We start from the raw sequence: 26,964 nt of genomic DNA, 5'->3' as shown, positions 1-26,964 counted from the left end.
CCTGGGTGCTCCAGTTTCCTCCCATAGTCCAAAGACATACAGGGTAGGCAAATTGGTTATTGCAACTTGTCCTAAGGTTAGTGCTCATTGTGGTCTTTGGGTTGCTGGGACAGCATAGCTTGAAGGGCTGGAAGGCCCTACTCTACACTGTATCTCTAAATAATGATGAGTGGCCTATGACTTAAATACACATAACGATCTTTTTTCCCCATTTGATTGGGCTTTAGTCTACAAAACGATGTTAAACTTAGAACATGTTAATAACTTGTTCAGTTTCACTGACATTTACAGAAGAGTGATTCGATTATTACCTACACTCGACATGTGCTTCCTACGTTCACTCCCAAAATACTTGACTCTACGCCTCGTCCAAGGCTTTCCAAACAGCAGAAAGTTTCTCTCTTCCTACACTATCAGTTTTCTGCAATCTCTTGCAAGATGTAATCAAACAGCTCATAATGTTCAGATTCCATGAATACAAGCCTGGCTATTATGTTCATACATCATAGTTTATCCCTTGAGAAGACAGGTATAGATCAGACATTTATCCAGCATTCCCTTCAAGGCCAATACATAGGATAATCTTTACAAAACTCAAATCCATTTATCTTTTAAAACGGGTCTGAGTAAAATATGTTTTAGAAGTCCATATAAATAACATGCATGGATATTCCATTGTCAATTATTAAGTTACCTCTTTGCAACTTTCGATTCAGGTTACCCTTAATAAATACAGACTCTCCAGTCAGTGGAAAAATAATCAATATCATTTATCATTCTATTTTACGATGGCTGTTAGGCTGAACTACCTATAATTTCTGCACATTTCCTTCAAGTTTGTTGTCACTCCATTGTTTTTTAACCTCAATTTCCCTAACCTCAAGAGAACATTGGAAGAAGTAAATGGTGACAGCATTTAAGGTCAGATCTGTGAATGTATCAAAGACTAAATACAAATAGATCAGATTTGGAAGAAGGGAAAGAGGAAAGGAGTTTGTGGACCCTTTGTTTTTAGGGAAAGCCACAGAGGAACTGCTGAAGATGTGTTAGTAAAGATAGGAGAGATAGTCATGCTTGACTTGATGCAGAATAAAAGAAGATTTTTAAATAAATTGAAATTTACAAATCGCATAGGTCTGTATATCAGCCACGACAGCATTATTGGAGTCAAGTTTAGAGAGAATAAAAATACAAATTAGTTTCTCAGTGGAACAATACAGATGCACACAAAACTGACACAATGAAAATGAAAGTAGCTGCACAGTGAAGAAACTCAGATCATCCAAGTGGGATCAGCTTCTACCTGAACGCTAAAAATCAACAACAATCATTTATAATGCGACAAACAGTGTTTATAATGTATCTTTTGTATGATAAGATATGCAAAAATGTCTCATGGAATTGCTTTCTAACAAAATTGAACCATAATAGGTCATCAACAAATGCTAGTTAACATGGCAATTTTTAAGTAGTGTTTTTAAAGAGACACACACATACACACACACACAGAGTTAGGGAAAACAACAAATTCCAAACAGGGGCTTGGTTGTGAATGGCAAAATAATTAAAATAGAGCACAATAAGATTCAGATTTCTAAATGGACATTGAACCCATGAACATTACCTCACTACCTTTATATTGCACTAATTTTAAAAAATCCATACATATACACATAATGTAACTCAGTTTTTTTCTTACTATATTTATTATGTTTTCATTGCACTACTGCCATAAAGTTAACAAATTTCATGACATATGCCAGTAATATTAAATCTGATTCTGATTCTAAAGGAACTGAGATCTTGAAGGATTATGGATCTGGAAATTAAGGAGTTTGGGAATGGAGAGAAAGGCCTTGGCAGAACTTGAGAATAAGGAAAAGTATTTTAACATTGAAACATTGTCTACTAGACAAATGATATCGATCCACAGCAAAAGGTGATTGATGAACCGTTCTTGGCATGAATTAGGATACAGTCAGTTCTGGATGAGCTTGGAGTAAAGGCTGGTCTAAAAAGATTTGCTACTGTCAAGTCTAGATTTAAAGGTATGGATGAAAAATTCAGCAGCAGGTGACACAGAAGTGGTGTCAGACTAGGCAGATTCCATCGGAATTGAAGCATTTTGTTTGGATGAGCTGCAGCTTCATCCAGCCAACTAAACATCTTAAAAAGTCAAACAACGCTTTAGTCCCACTACAAATTCCATATATGAACCACCAAATACATGCTTTCTGCCAACCACTATCTTGAGTCCAACAGACTGGAGTTCCAGGAGCTTAATCAAACTCAAACTTAACTTTCACAGACCTCACAGAGCTACTAATTCCATTACTTTTACTATGACTCAACAGTACTTTAAGTTGTTTTCTTATGTCATTGCAACTATGTAATTCTTCTAATAGGCTCAACAGCAGTCAAGTATAATGTAATATTCCACAGGTTGACTAACATCGTAATGAGATATAGACACTCATGAAATGGGGATTTCGTCAAATTACAATAAGTAATTACGATGAATGAACGAGAAGTCCAACTGTATGAACAAAACTTGGCGATTTGACCAAGTAGTTGCCAAAGGAACAATAAAAATACAGTTAACAGAAATTTGTTTCCTAATTCAAAGTCATGCTTTACACAAATAATATACAGATAATAATAAAATAATTATTTTATCTTTGGTTAAAATCTCCCACATAATACAAAGACGAAGAAATTAACATTTATACGAATTTGAAATTGTCTGAAGGGCTCAAGTATAATCTGGTGGTGTGGAGAAGGGGCACCACAAAACAATAAAACCCTCTACATCTCGATTACTGACAAAAAGAAGTTGTTCACAAAATAAATATCCACGAATGCCCCAGGCTAAAATGCTTGCCGGAAAATGTTTCATTTCGGAAACGTTGTCATCTAGCTATTATTGCGTCAATTGTTTATCAACAACTTATGGTAGGGTGTATTAAAGTGAATTGTTTTAAACAGTAAATTGAACAAATAAAATGGTGGGAAAGTTGTACTGTATAATAAAACTCACGGAACTACCACAGCAAAGTATCGGATAAAGACAAGACCTTTTTTGCCACTAGAAAACAAACTAAATGCTCATTTCACATTACGTATATCCTATTAACAATTAATATTTACATTACTATCTGAAGAACCATCCCAGATTATGCTTTATTTAAATAAACTTCACTAGGCGAATTGCATTCAGGACATTGGTAATCCCAGAATTATCAGTACCCATGGGAGAAAAGGTCTGTGCGTCACATACAGAAATTGTATTTAAATTGTGAATGTTTCCATCTCCGAAAATGTAGGCATAATTTTGGGTTAATCAATTGTACATTCGGTATTGTAGAACGCAGTGGCTAAACGCGACCAAAACAGGATCAGACTGGTGACAGAAGGCGATTTAGTTGGAGCTCAGCTACTCGCCAGTCAGACACTTCTTACCTAAATAGGACAAGCGAATTAGCCGGGGATCCTCCAGCCCCAGCGAGCGCTTCCTTACATCCCACACCAGGTTTGTGGGACGTGACATCCTGCCTCTCCCACAGTTATTACAATCTATTAACCGTTCCGAGCCTCCGTCATTGTCCAATCGACGGATACTGGCGTATGAGTTACAGACACAATAAAACGAACCGCTGACGAACTAGCGGGGAATTGTTTCACGTCGTTATTTTCATGCTAGCGACTACCGTCAGGTCAGCTTGAAGCGAATTGTCGGCCGGCCGCTTGTCAGCGATAGGCCTGACAACCTATAAACATCGCGATATCTCGTTCAAAAAAAACAGAGGCAAGGCTGGGCCTCCTCTCCCTTTCAATCTAACTTGATCTATCGGCGTGATTGACATATACGTAAACCAATCGAAGGGGTGAACGAGATAAAGAGAGCGAGAGAGAGGACGGACGTCCTTGCGGAGGACTGTGTAGGGTGGGTTCTCAGTGGCTAAAGGGTTAGGTTGACACCTCACACCTGCATACCACCGGGCTCCTCCTCCGCTCCGTTGCCCGGCCTGCCAGCGCTGTTGTGTCATTTGGACGCTGGCTGTTGGCTTCAGGGACATTTAAGGACAAACCTGAAGGACGATTTTTCCGGGATTTTTGGGAAATTGCCTGCGATAAGCAGATATTATCAGTTGCAACCAACGCGTGAAAGATGGCAGTAGCCGGCCTAAGAGCCAGTTATCACCGAGCGTTGGACAAGATTGGTTTAATGCTCCCTGCCAAGATGAGGCCTTTTTATGAGCATCCTGCAGGTATGTATGTCCTTCTGCTGAGACCGGCGCGTACTGACTTGGTGCTTTTATATGTTTAATTGCTTACGAAGTGCCAACAGCCGTAGTTCGATCGGTGCCAGAATGAGTAGTGGCGGCGTGAGCTACTTCCTCTTTGCTTTCTATAAAAATACTGCAGAAACCGTATCTCCAGCATCTTTGATGTTGAACCACACGCGATCGACCGACTTCTTTGTTGCTTACTGCTTTCAAATTACACGCTGTCACTTGGTGCCAAGTAACGAGAGTTTAATTAGGTGCGGAAGAGAAGCTTTTTCGTCTTTCCTGTGGTTTAATTATTAGTAGTATAGTGGATATTGACTTGTTCTGAATTTGTTTTAGTATTTTGAAACTAATGACTAAAGTTTCCCCAATATTCTGAAGAGAGTTTCCCCAATATTCTGAAGAGAGTTAAAAGGGCCCTGTTTACGGTATAGTAAATTGTACAATCTTGTCAAGTTGATTGACCTTTAGCCTTAAAATTATGAAGCAAATTAGTAATGCAATTAATTGCTAAGAACGAGGACAGTGTCGTTTGCTTATTTAGGGATTTGAGGTGCTAAAGTGTCCTCTGCGCCCATTTGTCTGTAGTCTTACGTTTGACCTGTATTCATTTGCCCGGTAATTATTTACTTGTCAATAAAGTGTGTATACACTGAAGTACCTATGTCTAAATTGAATGATTTGAAAAAGGAACAACGTTCCAGCGCATTTACGTTAGTTCGGCATGCATGTTTGATAAAGTCTGGGAAGCATCTTTCAGAAGCCATGATGTTATACACTAAAAAAACCACCCAATTTCCTTCCAATATTAGAAATACCACAACAAAGCAAAATCTTCCAAACATACCTTGTGGCCTTTGTCCTAAATGTCACCATTCTCACACCCTCTCTCTTCCTCACCTTGGGTGTTTTTTTTCCCCCTCTGCTTTGCTAAATTGGATTTTGCCCTTCCCATGCATGATTTGATATCAACTGAGGCTTCGTCATAAAGTGGGCGTTGATGGCAGACCCAAATGCAAGACAGACACTGAAGTCCTAGGAACAGGACTTGACGAGAGAGCTGGGACAAGAACATAGACTTGGGCTAGGACATTGGCTAGGCAAGCGGGACCAGGACAAGGAACTGGGAACTAGGAGCCTGGGCTTGGACTCCAAGCCGGAGACTGGACAAGGACCCAGAACCTGGGTCTTGACTCAGGCTCGGACCCCGGAACTAGGCAAGGACATGACGTGGCTACAGGACTGGACATGGCTTGGGTTCCTCGAGGCCAGGATATGATGAGGCTTGGGTTCCTCGAGGCCAGGACATGATGAGGACCTAGAACCTGGGTCTTGACTCAGGTTCAGACTCCAGAACTAGGTGAAGACATGACATGCTCTTGGGAGGCAGGACTAGGCAAGGCACATGGACAGGAGGAGAACACGAAGCCTTGACTTGGTATTCAGGAACAGCCGAGCCTTGGACTTGGGACAACAGGAACCTCAGAACCTTGGACTTGGAACGACAGGAACGTAGAACACAGAGCCTTGGTCTTGGGGAGGACAGGAACACAGAGCCTTGGTCTAGAGTACAGAGCCTTGAACTTGAGAGACAGGAACACAGAGCTGGGACCCCTCCTTAGGAACAGGACTTGGGGCAGGGGCTCTACACACAATGCTGAACACAACAAGACAGTTCCCAACACTAGGTAGCAGCAAATGGCCAGACCTACCTAGCAAAGGTGTGGACACAGAGACAGTTCCCAACACTAGGTAGCGGCAAACAGCTGGACCTACCTAGCAAAGGCATGGACAGAGACAGTTCCAACTAACAATAGACAGTTCCTTATCTTGACACAGCAAGGCTCCTGTCTCACTCCAGTGGTTGAACTTGGCAAGGTTGCAGGCAAGACTCCAGACACAGGTTGTAGGCGAGGCTCCAGTAGGAAGAGGGAAGGGAACAGTCCAGCCTCAGGGTAACAGCAAAGATGGCCTGGCTTACCCAGCAGAGGCAAGGACAGGAAGGGACAGATCCAACCACAGGGTAACAGCAAAGACAGCCTGACTTACCCCACAGAGGCAAGGACAGGGTACTGACAAGACAAACCAGCAACCACACACAAACCCAGGGCCACTTATATTCCCAGCCCAAGATGAGCATCAGGTGCCTATGATTAAGCCCAGCTGAAACAAGGGACAGCCGGAAGACCCGGAGTCCACGGACTTGACCATGACAGGCTTACAAGTTGACAATACAAAGCATAGGAGAAAATATATTTGTCTTTCTTTGCATAATTTAAAATTGTTTTTGTCACCTTTCAGTTTGTGATGGGCTTGCAGTGCACTCAATCTGTATTCCAGGACTAGATGCAAGATTTATACTGAGGACAGTTATGGAGTTGCTTTTATGCTTCTTTCTTCAGAGGGCTCGTAATTGCCCCATGTGGCTGTTACCCTGGCTGTTGTGTTATCGATGGTCAAGCCATATTCCTCTGGAAAATATGCTCAGGGACTTCTACCCTGCTGGTTTTGACAGCAGCTCAAACCTCGAATCCTGTTCCTTGTGCTTCTTTCTTTTGGAGAATAGCACATGGTGATTTTCCAGAGTTTATCAGAAGTCATCATTGACTTGTCCATTGCTCCAGGTCATCCAGGTATCTTTGAAGCTTTCTGTGATGCTTTTGAGTTCATGTGACGATATATTCATCATGCTACAATGAATTGTCAGTCATTTGGATGTATTTCTTTTGCTTGTCCATTTAATCCCTCTCCTTAAGAAAGTAACCTTGTATTAAATATCCCATAAGCATGGCCATTTTCTGTGAACCCATTTGGGAACAAATTCAAATACTTTGTATCTATCTGTTTTTAAAAAAAAACAAGAAAAGGCAAAAACAAATTGGAACTAATAGAAAACCAGGAGTCTGATGAGAATGGGGAAAACTGGGCCATTTCTGAATTGGAAGAAAAATTGAATATGATCATTCAGGTTACGTGTTTGAGCAATTCAATGTAGAATTATGAATGGAAAATCTTATGGTGTGGTGACTGAAACTCTACACTGTGCACTAGTTTCACTGTTACTATTGTTTTTATGCAGCTGTAGTATGATCTTCCTTTGGGCCTCCACCAACAATGCAAAGTATTTGATTTGATCTCTTATCCACCTTATCAAGATGGCTTGCTATCTTGAGGGATGAGAATGGTTGTCGTAGACACGTACATTGTGGAAAGGGATCCTTTTGCCTGACATCTGTCCTGACTGAGATACCTATCCAATTTCTTGCATTTGGTCCATATCCTTCTATTGTTTACCCATGTATTTACCTATCCCAATACTTTTTAAGCACCAGTTACACCTGCTTTTACTGCCTCTTTGGCAGCTTGTTCCTTATACCCAACATGCTCTGCATTGGAAAAACTTGCCTTTCCACTGTCCTTTAAATATTTCCCTTCTCAAGCTTGCATTTTCTAGTATTAGACTCCACTTTTCTTGGAAAATGACAATTTATACCCTCAATTTTATATTTCATAAGGTCACCCCTCAGCCTCCTGTCCTCCAGCAAGAACAACCCCAAACTATTCAAACATGACGAAATCTGCAGATGCTGGAAATTCAAGCAACACACACAAAATGCTGGTGAACGCAGCAGGCCAGACAGCATCCATAGAAAGAAGCACAGTTGACGTTTCGGGCTGAGACCCTTCATCAGGACTAACTGAAGGAAGAGATAGTAGGAGATTTGAAAGTGGGAGGGGGAGTGGGAGATCCGAAATGATAGGAGAAGACAGGAGGCGGAGGGATGGAGCCAAGAGCTGGAAAGTTGATTGGCAAAAGGGATACAAGGCTAGAGAAGGGAGAGGATCATGGGACGGGAGGCCTAGGGAGAAAGAAAGTGGGAGGGGAGTGCCAGAGGAAGATGGAGAGCAGGCAAGGAGTTATTGTGAGAGGGACACAGAGAGGAAAAAAAATAATAATAAATAAATAAGGGTTGGGGTAAGAACTCCCTCACCACCATTCAGGGCCCCAGACAGTCCTTCCAGGTGAGGCGACAGTTCATCTGTGAGTCGGCTGGTGTGATATACTGCGTTGGGTGTTCCCGTTGCGGCCTTCTATGTATTGGTGAGACCTGATGCAGACTGGAGACCATTTCGCTGAACACCTACGCTCTGTCCGCCAGAGAAAGCAGGATCTCCCAGTGGCCACACATTTTAATTCCACGTCCCATTCCCATTCTGACATGTCTATCCACGGCCTCCTCTACTGTCAAGATGAAGCCACACTCAGGTTGGAGGAACAACACCTTATATTCCGTCTGGGTAGCCTCCAACCTGATGGCATGAACATTGACTTCTCTAACTTCTGTTAATGCCCCTCCTCCTGTTCTTACCCCATCCCTTATTTATTATTTTTTTTTCTCTCTCTGTCCCTCTCACAATAACTCCTTGCCTGCTCTCCATCTTCCTCTGGTGCTCCTCTCCCCCTTTCTTTCTCCCTAGGCCTCCCGTCCCATGATCCTCTCCCTTCTCCAGCCTTGTATTCCTTTTGCCAATCAACTTTCCAGCTCTCAGCTCTATCCCTTCCCCCTCCTGTCTTCTCCTATCGTTTGGGATCTCCCCCTCCCCCTCCCACTTTCAAATCTCTTACTATCTCTTCTTTCAGTTAGTCCTGACGAAGGGTCTGGGCCCGAAACGCTGACTGTGCGTCTTCCTATGGATGCTGTCTGGCCTGCTGCGTTCCACCAGCATTTTGTGTGTGTTGCTCCAACCTATTCAATCTGGTGTTGTAACTAAAGCATACATTACAGACAATATCCTTGAGAGTCTCTTCTGCGTTCTTTCTAATGCTGCAACAGAATGCAGTGACCAGCACTCTACACAATATCATGATGAGAGGCAGAAGGTAGAGGAGGCTTTTATTCTCCTAACTGGAAGTCTGAAACCACCAGGCCACACAGAATATTGTATGGAGTTCTGATAATGATATCGCAATTCTTATACTCAGTATTCATCTATGAAGGGAAGAAAGCTGAATACTTTCTTCACTAGCCTATCCACCTCTGTTCCTCACTGCAATGCCAACTCTCTCCCCCCCTGCCCCCAACCATTTCAAGGAATTATAAACTTTCATCCTAGCATTCCTCGTATATCAGCACCTTTTATGTCCCTGCTATTTACTGTACATAGCTGCTGGCGTGAGATAACTCAGGATGCATTATTACCTTGTCTGGATTAAATTCTATTTGCCACTAGTTTGCCTAACTTTCCAGCTGATCCATGTCCCTTAGTGTCCTTGGGTAACCACGCTCAGAATCAGGTTTATTGGTAGTGACTATGTCATGAAATGACAAAGGGTCCCGGCCCGAAACGTCGACTGTACCTCTTCCTATAGATGCTGCCTGGCCTGCTGCATTCACCAGCACTTTTTGTGTGTGTTGCTTGAATTTCCAGCATCTGCAGATTTCCTCGTGTCATGAAACTTGTTGTTTTGTGGCTGCTGTACAGTGCAAGACATAAAAATTACAAAAAAAACTATCATTCCAGTCTCTTTAAGCAACACACATCAAAGTTGATGGTGAACGCAGCAGGCCAGGCAGCACCTCTTCCAAGAGATGCTGCCTGGCCTGCTGCGTTCACCAGCAACTTTGATGTGTGTTGCTTGAATTTCCAGCATCTGCAGAATTCCTCGTGTTTGCGATTCCAATCTTTTTGTCATCAGCAAACATATTTGTAGAAAGCACTGGTTTCAGACTTCCAGCTAGAAGAATAAAAGCCTTCACTACCTTCTGCCTCTCATCATGAAGCCAGCTTTGAATAGTTTGCTAAAGCGCATTTTGCCAGAACTTTTTGTATCAGCTTACAGTGCAGCACCTTGTCAAAAGCCTTACTGAGGTCTATGTATACCACTCCTATTGCCTTGCCTTCATCAATTTTCATAGTAAGATCCTCAAAAGAAAAAAAAATCTGATTTCCATGCATCAAACCTTGCTATCTTCTGCAATCAGTTCCTGCCTTTCCAAGTAATCAAATTCTATCCAAATATTCCTCCCCACCCCCCCCGATATTTTCACTATTAATGTCACAAGGCTCATCAGCATGTAGTTTTCTGGTCTATCCGTTGTGCTTCCTTGAATGCAAGAGCAATTTTGGCTGTTCTGTCATGACTATGCAAAAACCTCCAGAGTACCAACAATCTCTCCCTTTGCTTTCCATAATGTGATATTACTATCATATATTTACATTTCTAATGCTAGTGTGGCTGCTACCTGCATGTGCATATGGAAGCAGGATTACTGATGTTACATCTTATATTCCGTCTGGGTAGCCTCCAACCTGATGGCATGAACATTCACTTCTCTAACTTCCGTTACTGCCCCACCTCCCCTTCGTACCCTATCCCTTGATTTATTTTTTTTTCTTTTCCCTTTTTTCTCTTTTTTTTCCTCCCTCTGTCCCTCTCACTATAACTCCTTGCCCATCCTCTGGGCTTCTCCCCCCTGCCCTTTCTTTCTCCCTAGACCTCCCGTCCCATAATCCTCTCCCTTCTCCAGCTTCGTATCCCTTTTGCCAATCAACTTTCCAGCTCCTAGCTCCATCCCTCCCCCTCCTGTCTTGTCCTATCATTTTGGAACTCCCCTCTCCCCCCTCCCACTTTCAAGTCTCTTACTATCTCTTCTTTCAGTTAGTTCTGACGAAGGGTCTCAGCCCAAAACGTCGACTGCACCTCTTCCTATAGATGCTGCCTGGCCTGCTGCGTTCACCAGCATTTTTTGTGTGTGTTGCTTGAAATTCCAGCATCTGCAGATTTCCTCGTGTTTGCGTTACTGATGTTACTGGTTACTGTACAAAGTACACATAGCAAGCATACTGTAAAAAAAAATTTCTAAAAATATAGATTATTTCATTTGGTCTTGTTATTGAGCATGAACTCCTGCAAGTGACTGAGAATCTAGCTGGTAGAATCACTACAGCTGCTGCATTGTAATTTTCAGACAGCCTTTTCTAACTGCTGTTTGCCAAGTGGAGAAAGCTAAGCATTGTTTTGGCAGATGTATGTTATTCAAAGGTCAACAATAATAGGTTTCGTTATCTAGTAATATTAGATGACTTTTTCAATATCCTGAATCTAATAATTATTTAAAGTTTCTCCTGGAAAGTATTACATGTTATGTTTTCAATCACTTTTGATTCAATTAAGATTAAGCTATGGTACAATCATAAAACCCTATGGAATAAATGAATATTTGGAGATCATGTGGGTCAAATGGGTTACCACTCCCTTGGAATGTTCTGATAACCTGTCTGGTATTGCACCATTCATCTGCCCTCTTGCAATTTGCATTCTTCTACACAATTGTATTTATGAAAAGAATATGCCAAATTTCACCTTGGAAATAAAAATCATTACATAAACTTGTTTAACTTGTTTCCAGGTCCTCGTACTGTTTTTTTCTGGGCACCAATTATGAAGTGGGTGAGTATATCAAGTTACAACCAATTCAGATATCTTAGTACATAGCATAATGCCCAGATAGCATGACTGAACCTAAACAGTGCACTTCTTGTATCTTTATTGTGAAGCACTGACTTGAATTTCCAGATAATATCAACATTTATGCATACTATAAATCTTAGGTTTTTGCCAGTGCATACTTTACCTTAGCCCAAAAATTTCTGGTGTTAATATGTCCGTTTCAATAGTTCAGTTTAATTGCTGGGAAATGTATACAATATACAAACTGAAATTCTTGTTCTTCACAGACATCCACAAAAATACAAGAGTGCCTCAAAGAATGAGTGACAGTAAAAATGTTAGAACCCCAAAGCCCCCCTACTGCCCCCGCCATGCACAAGCATCAGCAAAGCAATGACTCTCCATTCCCCCACTTATTTCAGCAAAAAAAGTATCAGCACCCTCTACCTACCTACTAACCATAGCAAAACCCCCAAGAAAGACCATGATCTGCAATACAACAAAAACTAATCATTCATCCCAGCAATTTGACATACCACAGGCTCTCTCTCTCTCCCCCCAGTATAGGGACAGGTGTCATCCTTTCACAGCAAGAGGGGAGACATGACAAAACAACTTGTTGGTTTGCAATGATAAAAGTCTGCCATGTCACTTCCTCCCCCCCGCCCCCAAGTTCTCTGACTCGAGAATCAGCAACAAACTCTTCCCCCATCAACGAGAGAGAGCACGTGCGATTCATTGGGTACAGGGCCCCCAACAGCTGATCCGCTGTTCCCGTTGTTCCTTTTTTTTTCTGCGATGCTTCAGTCGACGACAACAGCGTAGAGTTGGCTCATCCACAGAGCCGCAAAGCATCCGAACCCCAAAGACCTGCTCGTCTTCTAGGTTGCGTCCTTGGTATATTGAAAAGTGGCCAATCGTGAGCCCCCACGGTGGGTCCCACCACCACAAAGACCGAAGTCTAAGTGTAACTCTAAGTCAGGGTCTCCAACAGAACCCCATCCACCATGAAAAGAAAAAAGAGAGAGACATTAAAGGTAGAAATTAAGTTATTTCTGCCGATGAGCTCGAAGGAGTCACTGTCATGCACCATTGTAGTTCCACCCCTTCGCTTAAGCATTATGTATTGGTAGAACAGGCAATATAGTTTCAATTGTCATGGTAACACTTACATGTAATTCAGTAACAGCATTACCATTGAATTCAGTTAAAGATCCAGACTTCTGGATATATTCTAATGCAGCGGTCCCCAACCACCAGGCCACAAAGCATGTGCTACCAGGCCGCGAGGAAACAATATGATTTGGCGATGTGAAACAATATGAGTCAGCTGCACCTTTCCTCATTCCCTGTCACGCACTGTTGAACTTGAACCCCCCCCCCCCCAATCGACCGGTCTGCAAGAATATCATCAATATTAAACCGATCCGCGGTGCAAAAAAAAGGTTGGGGACCCCTGTTCTAATGAACTCAATGACTCGATTCTGACCAGTTCCAAAAAATAAGGATGATAAAATTAACTCTAATATTATGTTGTAATATACTCAAGTTCACTATTCTGTCCTTGCTACCCATCTTGAAGACCAGAACATCATTTGCTACTCTCCAGTCTTGTGGAACTTCACCAGTTGCTAATGACAAAGAAAGTATCTCTACAAGGATCCTTTTAATATCTTCCTTAGCCTCTCATAAGGTCTGGAAATGCACTTGATCAAGGCTTGTTGATTTGCCCATCTTCAAGTATGTCTTTCCCCTTTTAATATCCATATGATCCAAGACCTTACTGCTTATTACCTAAATTTCTTTGGCATCTATAGAATTCTCCTTAGTAAGCACTGAGGAGATGTAGACAAAAATCTCAGCATCTCCTGCAACTCTTATTTTTAATATTTGTCAAAGGATTCAATTGTGCCCGGCTGCCTTTTTAACCTTACCGGAGTCTCTATCTCTCATCAGCCAGGTTCCCTGAATTTGGTATCTCTACCCTTCATCTTAACAGGAACGTGCTGCCCCTACACTCTTGATAAAACTTTTTAAAAGCCTCCCATGCCAACTGCTCCTTTGTTTTTAAACAGATCCCAATCACACCAATCTTGCCAAATGCCCTCAAAATTGACCCTTCTCCAGTTTAGAAGAGACCTGTGGACCTGTTCTCTTTTCCACAACTATTAAAACTGATAGAATTGTGGTCACTGGACCCAAAGTGCTCCCCAACTGCCATTTCATTCACTTGGCCAACCCCATTCCTTAAAGTCCAGTATTGCTCTTTCCCAAATGGGTCTCTATATATTCAGTGAGGAAACTGAACCACACAGGTTGTGCCCTATCCAGGCAATTTGCACCCTGTGGATCAGTGATACAGGGAAATCTGTAATCTCCCACTAGTACTACCCCATTATTCTTACAATTATAAGCAATTTCTCAACACGTCTGCTCAAGTTCCTACTAACTGTTGGGGGCATCTATAATAAAGCCCTACCAGGGTAAGCATCAATCCTTATCATTAAGTCTATTCCATTGCTTCATTAGATGATCTCTCAAGAATATCCTATCTAAGCATTGCTGTTTTGTCCTCCCTTATCAAAAGGGGGCACCCCCTCCAGTCTTGCATGTTCCTCTGTCACACCTAAAGCATCAGTATCTTTGAACAATGAACTACCAATCCTCTCTTCCTCCCAGTGACATTTCTGTTGTGGCCACAATATCCCATTGCTTAGAGACAATACATGCCCCCATTTTTGTCAGCCTTGCATGTAAGCTATACACATTGAAGCAGATGTAATTTCAAGCAGTGGTCGTACCTTCCCTTTTTACTATAAACACGGCTCTCCTGGTTGCTAGGTTTACACTCTTTTCGGTTGCTGCATATACTCCATTCTTCTCAATAACTTTGCTCTCTCAAGTCCCAACACCTGCCAATCCAGTTTAAACACTTCCTGGTGACAAACACAAATTTTTCCACTAGGATATTCATCCCCCTGTGGTTAAGGTGCAATTCATCCATCTTATACAGTTCTCCTCTACCCCAGAGGAGATCCCAATGATCCAAGAATCTGAATTGGGTGCTTCCTGCACCAGCTAAACAACCACACATTCATCAGGCCTATTTTTTTATTCCTAGACTCACTAGTATATAGCATCAGGAGTAATATGGCTATCACGATGTTAGAAGTCCTGCAGTTTAATTTCTTACCTAACTCACTGTACTCATTCGTTAGGACCTCATCCTTTGTTCTGCCCATGTCATTTGTACCAGCATGCACTAGGGCCTCTAAGTGTTTGCCTTCCCCTTTAAATTTTCTGTAGCCACTTAGAGACATCTTTGCCCCTGCAATCTACCATCTCTGCTTTGACCAGAGAGTCTCTTTAAATACTGTCACCCTGTCAAACTGTTCTTTGGCTTTGAGATTCGAAGTTGTCACAGCAGCAGAGGCTTGACTACTACTACCCCAGAAAGAACATCTCCTCAACAGTATCTAAAGAGGTATTCCTGTTTGTGAGGAGAATGACAGCTATAGGGGGACCTTGTACTTACTACATACTCTTCTGGTGGTCACCCATCTAACTTTGACCACCTTACTCAAACTTTCATTTTTGAAACCGTCAGATGATCTTAAGTACATCTAGTTGGTCTTCTAGTGGCTGCATTTGGGTGCACTCCCCACAGATGTAGTTATCAGGGAGATTACAAGGTTTCCTAACGTCCCACGTCCAGCAGGAGGAGATTCCACTGTCTGCACTTTACCAAGGACCAAAATTTAACAATAAAATAAAACCTTGCTTGTTTTTACTATGCCTTCTCACTAAAGCCTTTTCTAAGAGCTGCCATCACTCCTAACACCTTGACCACTTACTCTGCTTCTTTACAACAAGCCTCAACACTCTGTTCTTACAGTGGCTACTCTAATTGACCCTGGCTTCTTTTTATTGGCTGCCGTTAATAAGCTAATTCATCATCATCATTGGGTTGCAGGGTGGAGATGAGTCTCTACAAAAGGAGGTTTAAGACCACAAGACATAGGAGCAGAATTAGGCCATCTGGCCCATTGAGCCTGCTCCACCATTCAATCATGGCTGATCCTTTTTTTTTCTCCTCCTGAACCTCAGCTCCCAGTCTTCTCCCGGTAACCTTTGATGGTATGTCCAAACGAGGGTCCATCCATCTCTGCCTTAAATACACCCAACGACCTGGCCTCCACAGCTACATGTGGCAATAAATTCCACAAATTCACTACCCTTTGGCTAAAGAAATTTCTCCGCATCTCTGTTTTGAGAGGATGCCCCTCTATCCTGAATCTGTGCCCTCTTGTCCTAGACTCTCCTACCATGGAAAACATCCTTTCCACCTCTACTCTGTCTAGGCCTTTCAACATTCAAAAGGTTTCAATGAGATTGCCCTTCATCTTTCTGAATTCCAACGAGTACAAACCCAGAGCTATCAAACATTCCTTGTAATGATAACCCTTTCATTCCTGGAATCATCCTTTTGAACCTCTTCTGGACCCTCTCCAATGCCAGCACATCTTTTCTAAGATGAAGGGCCCAAAACTGTGTTCACAATACTCAAGGTGAGGCCTCAACAGCGCCTTATAAAGCCTCAGCATCACATCCCTGCTCTTGTACTCTCGACCTCTTGAAATGAATGCTGACATGGCATTTGCCTTCCTCACCACCGATTTGACCTGTAAGTTGACCTTTAGGGTATTCTGCACAAGGACTCCCAAGTCCCTTTGCATCTCAGATTCCTGGACTTTTTTCCCATTTAGAAAATAGTCTGCACATTTATTTCTACTATCAAAGTGCATGACCATGCATTTTCCAAATTTGTATTTCATTTGCCACTTTCTTGTCCATTCTCCTAATCTGTCTAAGTCCTTCTGCATCTACCCATTTCCTCAATACTTCCTGCCCCCCCCCACCAATCTTTGTATCATCTGTGACAAAGCCATCTATTCCATCATCTGAATCATTAATATACAGCATAAAAAGAAGCGGTCCCAACTCCGATCCCTGCGGAACACCACTAATCACTGGCAGCCAACCAGAAAAGGATCCTTTTATTCCCACTCACTGTGTCCTACCAATCAGCCAATGCTCTGACTTTCCTGTGATACCATGGGCTCTTAACTTGGTAAGTAGCCTCGTGTGTGGCACCTTGTCAAAGGCCTTCTGAAAGTCTAAATATACAACATCCACTGCATCTTCTTTATCTATTCTACTTGCAGTCTCCTCAAAGAATTCCAACAGGTTCGTCAAGCAGGATTTTCCCTGAAGGAAACCATGCTGACTCTGTACTATCTTGTCCTGTGTCACCAAGTACTCCATCACCTCATCCTTAACAATTGACTCTAACATCTTCCCAACCACTGAGGTCAGGCTAACTGGTCTATAATTTCCTTTCTGCTGCCTTCCGCCTTTCTTAAAGAGTGGAGTGACATTTGCAATTTTCCACCCCTCTGGCACCATGCCAGAGTCCAATGATTTTTGAAAGATCATTTTTAATACCACCACAATCTCTAATGCTACCTCTTTCAGAACCCTAGGGTGTAGTTCATCTAGTCTGGGTGACTTATGTACCTTTAGGTCTTTCAGCTTTTTGAGCACATTCTCTCTTGTAATAGTAACTGCACCCACTTCTCTTCCTTCACACACTACAACATCAGGCATTCTATACTGCTAGTGTCTTCCACAGTGAAGATCGATGCAAAATACTCATTTAGTTCATTAGCCATCTCCTTGTCCCCGTTATTATTTCTCCTGTCTCATTTTCTAGCGGTCCTATATCCACTCTCATTTTTCTTTTATTTTTAACATACTTGAAAAAACTTTTACTATCCGCTTTGATATTATTTGCTAGCTTGCTTTCATATTTCATCTTTTCCCTTCTAATGATTTTTTTAGTCGCTCTGTAGGTTTTTAAAAACTTCCCAATCCTCTATCTTCCCACTAATTTTTGTTTTGTTATATGCCCTTTCTTTTGATTTTTACAATAGCTTTGACTTTCCTTGTCAGCTATGATTGTACTATTTTACCATTTGAGTATTTCTTCATTTTTGGAATACATATGTCCTGCACCTCCCTCACTTTTCCCAGAAATGCACGCCATTGCTGCTCTGTTGACATCCTTGCCAGCAGCTCCTTCCAATTTACTTTGACCAACTCCGCTCTCATACTACTCTAATTTCCCTTACTCCACTGAAATACTGCTACACAGACTTTACTTTCTCCATTCCAAATTTCAAGTTGAACCCAATCATATTGTGATCACTAGTTCCTAAGGATTCTTTTACCTTAAGCTCCCTAATCACCTCTGGTTCATTACATAACACCCAATCCAGTATAGCCGATCCCCTAGTAGACTCAACAACAGACTACTCTTAAAAGTGATCTGTTAAGCATTCAAGAAACTCACTCTTGAGATCCATTACCAACCTGATTTTCCCAATCGACCTGCATGTTAAAATCTCCCATGACAACCCTTTTGACACGCCTGTAGTGGGCACGTGGCTAAGTGGTTAAGGAATTCGACTAGCGATCTGAAGGTTGTGAGTTCGAGCCCCAGCCAAGGCACCGTGTTGTGTCCTTGAGCAAGGCACTTAATCACACATTGCTCTGCGACGAAATTGGTGCCAAGCTGTATTGGCTCTTGCCCTTCCCTTGGACAACATCGGTGTCATGGAGAGGGGAGACTTGCAGCATGGGCAACTGCCGGTCTTCTATACAACCTTGCCCAGGCCTGCACCCTCGAGAGTGAAGACTTTCCAGGCGCAGATCCATGGTCTCGCAAGACTAACGGATGCCTTTATTTGACACGCCTTTTCTATTTCCTGTTGTAACCCGTGGTCCACCCCCGAGCCACTGTTGGGAGGCCTGTATATAACTGCCATCAGGGTACTTCAACCCTTGCAATTTTTTAACTCAACCTGGAAGGATTCAACATCTTCTGATCCTATGTCACATCTTTCTACTGATTTGATGCCATTCTTTACCAGTAGAGCCACACCACTCCCTCTGCCTACCTTCCTATCCCTCCAATATAACGTGTAACCTTGGACAGTCAGGTGTTCCTTCCCTCCACTAGCCTGCTGGTCACCCTTGGGCAAGATGTAGCACCTGCTTGGCCCCCTGATCAGGGTCACGTGAAGCCATTGGAGCATGTGGTGGATGTTTGTATGTGCAGCTGGTGCACTTCACAATGAGACCACTGACGCCAGGCAGACGACGTCTGAATAGCATTGATAATAGTTGGGGGTCATCTGTCTTGTAAAGACACTGCCCAGAAGAAGGCAATGGCAAAACTTCTGTAGAAGAATTTGCCAAGAACAATTATGTTCAAAAGACCATGATTGCCCAAGCTAATTAGCTAATTAATTACCAATAACAACTTGCAAGTGTGCCTCTTTCCTGCAACTGTTACATAAAACTCACCGGAAAGTCCTGAGACCAACCTCTTTTAAACTCTCATGCCTTTCCTGTAAGCTACTGTTCAGATTGATGGGTTAACAAATAAGTAGCAATCTGTAATTGTTTGATTTTTTAAAAAAAATCCTTAAAGAAATGTTTTTATTTCTGCTCTCTATACAGAGTTTGGTCATTGCAGGATTAGCTGATCTGGCCAGACCTGCTGACAAACTTAGTCCAGCTCAATCAGGAGTGCTCTGTGCCACAGGTATTGCAAAGTTTTTGTTTTAATTTTTGTAATTGATTCTGTTTAAAGGTTATTCCACTTCTGCTTTTGGCCTTTGGATTTGCTTTAGTTGTCAATTAATGACTCAGAATTACTTGAACCATCTTGGAACTTCTATTCTTTACTCCCCCCACCACTCTTCCCAAGTCTTTACATAGAAAGTAATTCCTTAGAAATTTCACTGAGCTGTAAACCTTTCCCTTACTAAGCTATGGTTAACATAAATACAGTATGCCTCAAATTTTGTCCACCCAGGTACCATCAATCTCTGGACAGATTTTGCATTTACCCTGTTCACATTCAATTGGTGGGAGCTTTGCTTCACTTTATGACATTCAGAGACATTTTAAGAATATTACAAAATTAGTTTTTTAAATCATAGCATTAAATTTTAATAATCAAACACAATGAATAAAATGTTACAAAAAAAAACAACTTCAGCACCTTGTAGCTGGAATGGAAGAGAATTCCCTGCATCAGTTCCAACTGGTCATAGGTTCTTTGAGAGGATTTCCAGTATTAAAACTATACAATGATTGCAATTTTATGCACCATATGGGTCCAGTGAAAGAGCATAGTTGTGAAAAACACTGCAAAAACATCTTCCGGTCAAGATGGCACCTGCGTCCACCACCCCTTTAGTTGACATCTTCTGGATAGATCATGAAACCATCTTTTTCATTTCTTTTATGCCTTTTATGTTTGCTTCTTGTCTTGAATGTGATTTTGGAACTGTTGGATCCCGTGTTTTGCTGTTTGGAAATCGTTTGAGTGCTTCAGCGCTCAGCAGTCTCCGAGAGGATTCTGGGAGACAGGCAGAATGAGCAACCTCCTGGCGAGAAGGCTGTAGGATGGCGCACAAACCAGTGTTTGACTGCCTTTTTGCCAATTATAGCTTCCATTGTTCACTTAAAGCCCAAAGGTGATTGAAACATCAAGGCGAGTGAGGATGTTTGGAGATAGATTGTGTGCTTCAGTGCACAGCAGTCTCCAAGAGAATTCTGGGAGGCAGAGGCAGCATGTGCAAATCTAGTAGTGGGTAGGCTGCAATACAAGACACATGCTGATGTTTGGCTCCATTTTGTCAATTATAGCTTCCATTGTTTGCCGATTAAAGTGACAAGGGAGGTTGAAGCATCAAAACAAGTTTAGAGGGTGAGCGCCAGCTGATTGCCTTTTGATCGGTTGCTCTGTACTGGAGAGTGTTGCCAGGTTTCTTTCTGCCTTTAGAATGTGGACTTGGATTATAGACTCTTATAGCTTTTATATTCTGTTTTTCTTCAACCTAGCTTCTAGGTTTTATTTATATGAGGAGAGGGATTTGGGGGTCTATGTGCTTGATCCATTTTGTTTGTTTTTTGTGTGGGAGGAGGGTTTTGGGGCGTTGATGTGCCTGATCCGTCTTGTTCTTTTTGTTTGTGTGGGGAGAGGGATTTGGGGGTCAATTGCTCTTTTTTTTGCGGGGAGATGGGATTTGGGGTTGATGATCATGCTGCCTTTCTTGGTTTCATGGCTACCCGGAGAATTGAAGAATTTCAGAGTGTACCCTTTGATAATAAATGAACCTTTGGGAATTTTCGGACTTCACATAATTACATGGATGAGTAGATATCCCCAACTTTGCAGGATTACACAGAGAAACACTGACATTTTCCTACAAAATATATAAAAGAAAATTATGTTTTACCTGATGCTGTGGTTCAAGGAAATCAGGATCTGATTTGGGAGCAGATGGAGAGATCATATAATGCAAAATGAATAAGTTAAATATTTCAGTAGTCATGATAACGAGTAATCTGTCTTAATTAAGAAAAGGACCAGTCACACAACTTGCTTCACCATTAAAATGACAATTGCTAATCATCAATTCCACTTGCTTGTTTGATCCCCAAATCTTTAAAATCTAAAAGCCAATTGATTTTTTTTAGACTCCAATACACAGCTCAGGTAAAGAATTTCAAAGCTTTCTTGTGAGCAGGACCCATGCTTTATTCTGAAACTTTTTCTTTTGTTCAGAATCCTCCAAGCAGGACAAATAGTGCCTCTGTACTTAACATATCAAATGCCCTCTGAATCATGTATGGTCCCATGAGATGGTCTATTATTTTCCGAAGGTTCAGGGAACATGATTGGATGCTGTATTGCAAGAATAATCAGGCTGAATTTTAGGAGCACGGCAAGATTAAACATCTGGAGGAGACTGCAAAGGATCACATTGGAGATTTGTATCTTTGCAAACCATATGATAAGGACAGATTATCGGTCTGCTCTCCCCTGTGCAATTTCTTCACTAGTAACTAATACATTTCCATTATTACAGTGAAATACTTGTTGCTTTCTCCAGCATACTCAAACATGCAAGTCATTTAAGTGCAAGGGCTGTCTTAAGTGACAAGAGAGTCTATAAGACTTCTTGGTTTTGGAGGGCACCTAATTGGGGACCAGTGCTTAAGATGTTGATGGGATGCAGAGAATGGCTGGGAGCTTGGTAATAGAAAATGTTCACAGAAGTGTTCAAGGGATTATAACTTGGTTTTAGCAGTAATTTTAATGAATTAGAACATGCTGGAAATTATTCTACAGATTACATAGAAATATGACCTTTAATTAAAACAAGGAACAATGGTGCTTTCTGATTCATTTTGATGCAAACTAAAAAGTAATAATGTTTTTTACAGGTTTGATTTGGTCCAGATACTCTCTGGTGATTATTCCCAAGAACTGGAGTTTGTTTGCTGTAAACTTCTTTTTGGGTTGTGCAGGTGGTATACAGCTGATCCGCATCACAAAGTAAGCATTTGCCCGTGTAAAGTTTGTATACTAAGTATGTCATTTAGTCAATATAAACTTGAACTGCTTTTCACATTCAAAGTCATAAATTGAAATTTACTTGTGTCCTACCTGTTGTACCAGTTGCGATTTTCAAAATTGCATTTCTACAAATTTAGTAAATCTATTTTCCTTAGTAATTTGTTTCATTTCATATCCAATGTTGTCTTCTGCCCTTACCAAACTCTCAGCGCTATTGTCTGTTTGCTCTTAACTTCACTGATTTTTGTACATTTCCTGTACAATTTCTTAAATCTCCTCAACTATTCTATTTTCTGTTAAATGCTATTTATCATTACACTAGCTGTTAGTCTGATTATTCTATAAACACATTTCTTGTGTTTGTGCATTGGATCCTTCATAGCTCTGGTTCTCCTAACCTCTGCATTCTGTTCAGGCCCTTATCCCCCTGAAGCATGCTATTCCTCTGACTTAAAGCAATGAAAACCTCTCCCTGTCTCTCTTTTCACCCATAAATTGCAGTGCCAGGGCCCTAACTGCTTAGATGATCTTACTTGGATAACAGCATGGTGCTGATAATCTTCAGATGCTAGTAGCTGGTAACATCTGAAGATTGGTAAACGGTATGCTTCACTGCAATTTTCCTTTCATCAGATCATAATATTACAGAACATTTATGAATAATGAGGAGGCACATGTTTTTGCTATTTGCTTGGAGGTGAATGTAAGCAATTTAGCTTTTTTTAATTATCCTACTAAAATAGTAATTTTCTATTTCTCTGCATTATGACTTCTCTGTACTTCATTAGACACATTCTTACTATTCACTTAATATGTGCAGCATTTTTGCATTCTCACTGATATTTTCCCATCCATCTTGATACCATCAGTAGACTTTAAAACATTAGCCCATGTCACTGATCCAAATTGTAAATACTTGAACCCTGTGTTGCATGTGATTTTGTTATAACCTGGCAACCTGCAAAAGACTTGTTTATTTCTAGCCTTTTTACTATCCATTAACCAATCTGTAAGTTTGTTATTGCATTATTCCAATTTCAGAAGACTTGTTTTATATAAAACCCTCCTTCCTAAGATCATAAAACAGTTTACAAGAATAGAAAACAGGTGAATAGTATAAAACAGGAATCCCCATTGACTTTGAGCAATGAGGCCACACTCAGGTTGAAGGAACAATACCTTGTATTCCATCTGGGTAGCCAACAATCTGATGGCATGAACATCGATTTCTCGAACTTCCAGTAATAATGCTGCCCCCCGACCCCCCCCTTCACCATTCCCCACCCCTCTTCCCTCTCTCACCTTATCTCCTTGCCTGTCCATCCATTGGTGCTCCGTTTCCCCCTCCCCTTTTCTTTCTTCTATGGCCTTCTGTCCTCTCCTATCAAACTCCCCTTCTCCAGCACTGTATCTCTTTCACCAATCAACTTCCCAGTTCTTTACTTCATCGCTCCCCCCTCCCAGTATCACCTATTACCTTGTGCTTCTCTCTCCCCCACCCCACCTTTTAAATCGACTCCTCATCTTTTTTTCTTCAGTCCTGCTGAAGGGTCTCTGCCTGAAACGAGGAGTTTTATAAAGTTGCAATATAACCTCTTGACTTTTGAACTCAATGCCTCGATTAAGGCAAGCAAGCATTCCATAAGCTTTCTTAACTACCCTATTGACCTGTGTAGCCACTTTCATGGAGCTATGAACTTGGACCCCAAGAGCTTCTTGCTCAGCAACACTAAGGTTCTTGCCCTTAACAATAGACTGTCTCCTTGCATTTGCCCTAAATTCAACACCTCACATTTATCTGGATAAAACTCCATGTGCCTTTTCTGTCCATATCTGCAACTGATTTATATCATGCTGTATTCTTGGCCAGTCTTCTGCACTATCCACAACTCCAATAATCTTGGTATCATCCACCCACCTACACTTTCATCCAGGTCATTTATATGCATCACTAACAGCAGAGGTCTCAATACAGATCCCTGTGTTACACCACTAATTCCAGACCTCCAGCTCAAATAAGTCCCTTCGACCACTACCCTGTCTTCTATGTGCAAACCAGAAATAAATCCAAGCAGCCAATTTGCTGTAGACCCCATGCATCTTAATCTTCTGGATTAGCCTCCCATGAGGAACTTAGTCAAGTGCCTTACTAAAATCCATGTAGACAATATCCACTACCCCACCTTCATCAACCTCTCTCATCTGCTTGTCAAAAAACCCACACAAGTTGGTAAGACATGGCCTGCCTTGCACATAGCTATGCTGGCTCTTGCTAATTAGGCTATGGATTTCCAAATGCTCATATATCCTATCCCTAAGAATTTTCTCCAGCAATTAACCTACAACTGACATGAGACTCACTGTTCTATAGTTCCCAGGATTTTCCCTTGTTCCCTTTGTAAATAGAGGTACAACATTAGCCACTCACCAGTCCTTTGTGACCTCTAACCACCTTTATATCTGTACACTCAGTACTGATCTCCTGGTTTTCCATGTCCTTTTCCTTAGTAAATACTGAAGCAAAGTACTCATTAGGTACCTCACTCACATTCTCTGGATCCAAGCAAATGTCCCCTCTTTATTCTTGAGTGGTCCTACCCTCTCCCTAGTTATCCTCTTGCTCTTGATGTATGTATGTTGGAAGCCTGTTGTTGTAATATAATCAGTGTGATAATTTGTGTTGGCAAAGATATTATTTGTTGCAGTGCCTTCATTATCAATATAGAACTCCCTCCTATTTCTGTTCTGTTTACATTGCTCTGAAACTTTCTACTTTTCTCTTTTTTTGCATATCTATTTTAAAGCAAATCACACAAAATGCTGGAGGAACTCGGCAGGTCAGGCAGCCTAAGGAAAGGAATATGCAGTGGACGTTTCAGGCCAAGACCCTTCTGAGTCCTGAAATTTCTTTATCCAGAGCATAGTGAATCTTTGGAATTTTGTACCTAAGAGAGCTTGATTGTTGTGTGTATTCAGGATAGAAATTGATATATTTTTGTATTTTAAAGAAATCAAGGGATATAGGGTTAGGCTAAGAAATGGATATTAAAGTCTCCTGATGGCCAGGTTTTCACTCTGCTGTATTCAGTGAAATAACCAATTCCTGAATGTACTATTAATGAAACAACTGGCTTCTAGTATGCACCGTGAGAATAGCCTCTCGAGTTCAAACTCTCAGCTTATCATTTTAACTAACAATTATTTAATACTTTTAAAGCTATATTTTTAGCTAATGGAAATGTTGACATGTAAAGAACACCTTATTAAAAGCTATAATCAATCTAAATAATTCCACTAATCTTTCAGAACGCATATCAATAACATTTGTCTGCTTACATTGCTCCTCTACAGCCTATAACATAATTGAGTTTATTCATCTGTTTAAATCTGCTGCTCTGTTCTTTGTACTCCTGTTTTCTCTGTAAACCCTCTGTGCAAAAATGGCTGAAGTAACATGAAGCACATGAATGGACCTAACACATCTTTCAAATGGGATGCATTTAGTTGTACAAGAACAGTAAAACAGTGTATCTCACTAGAAAGATGCATTGGGTTCGTTCAGGTGTTCCATGTTACTTTAGCCGTTTTTGCGGAGGATTTAGAGGAGAAAATGAAAGTACATTGTACAACTTTTGTTCCAACAACAAAATGATTAACTATTTTTAGACCAAATGATTAAGTTAGCATATCTGAACTACAAAATGCTTATGATTACAAACAGTATGATTTCAGTCATCCTTATTTGATCAAGCCAGTGTGTATCTTCAGTATTGTTTCTTGTTTGGACAATTGCTTACTGTCTCGTTTTGCGTCCTCAGGTACAACTATGATTTAAAACACAAGGCGTAATATCTTGAATGAAAACCATTCGCACTCCACAAGACTTCAAGATATCTTGTCTTTAATATATATTTAAATGTGCCTTGTAAATGAATCGATGTCTAAGAGTTAATAACCTGCCACAAATGGTGGAGATTGTTACATATAATGTTTGTAAATATGTTCTTCATCTCCCAATAAATTCGGGTTATTACATGCAACATTTCTTAGTAACTCCATTTTTATTTGAACATTTTTGAGGTTTGGTTTAGTTCTACTGTTTACTTGCTAATACCAATTATTTAGATTTCTAGAACCTAAATCAACTAAAGGTTCAAACATCTCAGACACACTTGTTTTGAGAGACAAGTTTATCACTAAGATACAGTATCTTTATTACTATGCAGACAACACTTGTTTTGAGAGACAAGTTTATCACTAAGATTCAGTATCTTTATTACTATGCAGACAACACTTGTTTTGAGAGACAAGTTTATCACTAAGATACAGTATCTTTATTACTATGCAAAGATTAACTACGTAGATTTCTTTGTCAAAGCACTCTTAACTACATGCTATACTTTAAAATTAATTAGTTAACTAATTGGATGGTTGTTCTTCCTTCTCAGTCCAATCAGAGTTATCAGTAGTATTTTTATTGTTAATACTTATGCCAGACAGTACTGCTCTTCACAATGACAGAGTGCAAACAGCTTCCCCTTGACTTTCAACAATATTACCCATGATTTTTTCCAACTAAAATCCTGGTGGTCACAATAAAAGACGGAATTGGAAACGGTCAACAAGTGAACCAGAATCTGTGTTGACCTTTTTTCAGAGATACTTCATCAGAACTGAGCAAGGATGACAGACCTGAAATATTAACTCTGTTTCCTTTTCTTCCG

At 41.0% G+C, this 26,964-nt stretch overlaps 2 protein-coding genes across 7 annotated transcripts in view; one reads left to right on the top strand and one right to left on the bottom strand.

The window, feature by feature from the left end:
* dcaf6 (ddb1 and cul4 associated factor 6) overlaps positions 1 to 3,811 on the bottom strand; it is a 176,542-nt gene extending 172,731 nt beyond the window's left edge. For all 6 annotated transcript variants that reach the window (XM_063050755.1, XM_063050753.1, XM_063050754.1 and 3 more), the window contains exon 1: positions 3,460 to 3,811. In XM_063050755.1, the coding sequence (XP_062906825.1) occupies positions 3,460 to 3,547 (88 nt within the window). In that variant the 5' untranslated portion in view covers positions 3,548 to 3,811. The remainder of the gene's footprint in view (positions 1 to 3,459) is intronic.
* Positions 3,812 to 4,007: 196 nt separating this feature from the next.
* On the top strand, positions 4,008 to 26,276 carry mpc2b (mitochondrial pyruvate carrier 2b). Its single transcript, XM_063050759.1, has 5 exons — positions 4,008 to 4,268; positions 11,702 to 11,742; positions 19,327 to 19,411; positions 22,108 to 22,219; positions 26,059 to 26,276. Exons 1-5 carry the CDS (start codon positions 4,169 to 4,171, stop codon positions 26,087 to 26,089), a joined length of 369 nt encoding a protein of 122 aa, XP_062906829.1. The 5' UTR covers positions 4,008 to 4,168; the 3' UTR covers positions 26,090 to 26,276.
* The last annotated feature ends 688 nt before the right edge of the window (positions 26,277 to 26,964 follow it).

The sequence above is a fragment of the Mobula hypostoma genome, chromosome 6 (assembly GCF_963921235.1).
Source record: "Mobula hypostoma chromosome 6, sMobHyp1.1, whole genome shotgun sequence".
NCBI lineage: Eukaryota > Metazoa > Chordata > Chondrichthyes > Myliobatiformes > Myliobatidae > Mobula > Mobula hypostoma.
The sequence above is the reverse complement of the archived record's forward strand: the minus strand, read 5'-3'. Positions and strand labels throughout refer to the sequence as shown.

What these genes read in the sequence shown, in the direction of transcription:
- mpc2b (XM_063050759.1), top strand. Translation starts at nt 4,169, where the DNA reads ATGGCAGTAGCCGGCCTAAGAGCCAGTTATCACCGAGCGTTGGACAAG. An exon ending in AGGAGTGCTCTGTGCCACAG is followed by an intron (nt 19,412 to 22,107) that starts GTATTGCAAAGT and finishes TGTTTTTTACAG; the next exon opens with GTTTGATTTGGTCCAGATAC. An exon ending in CAGCTGATCCGCATCACAAA is followed by an intron (nt 22,220 to 26,058) that starts GTAAGCATTTGC and finishes TTGCGTCCTCAG; the next exon opens with GTACAACTATGATTTAAAAC.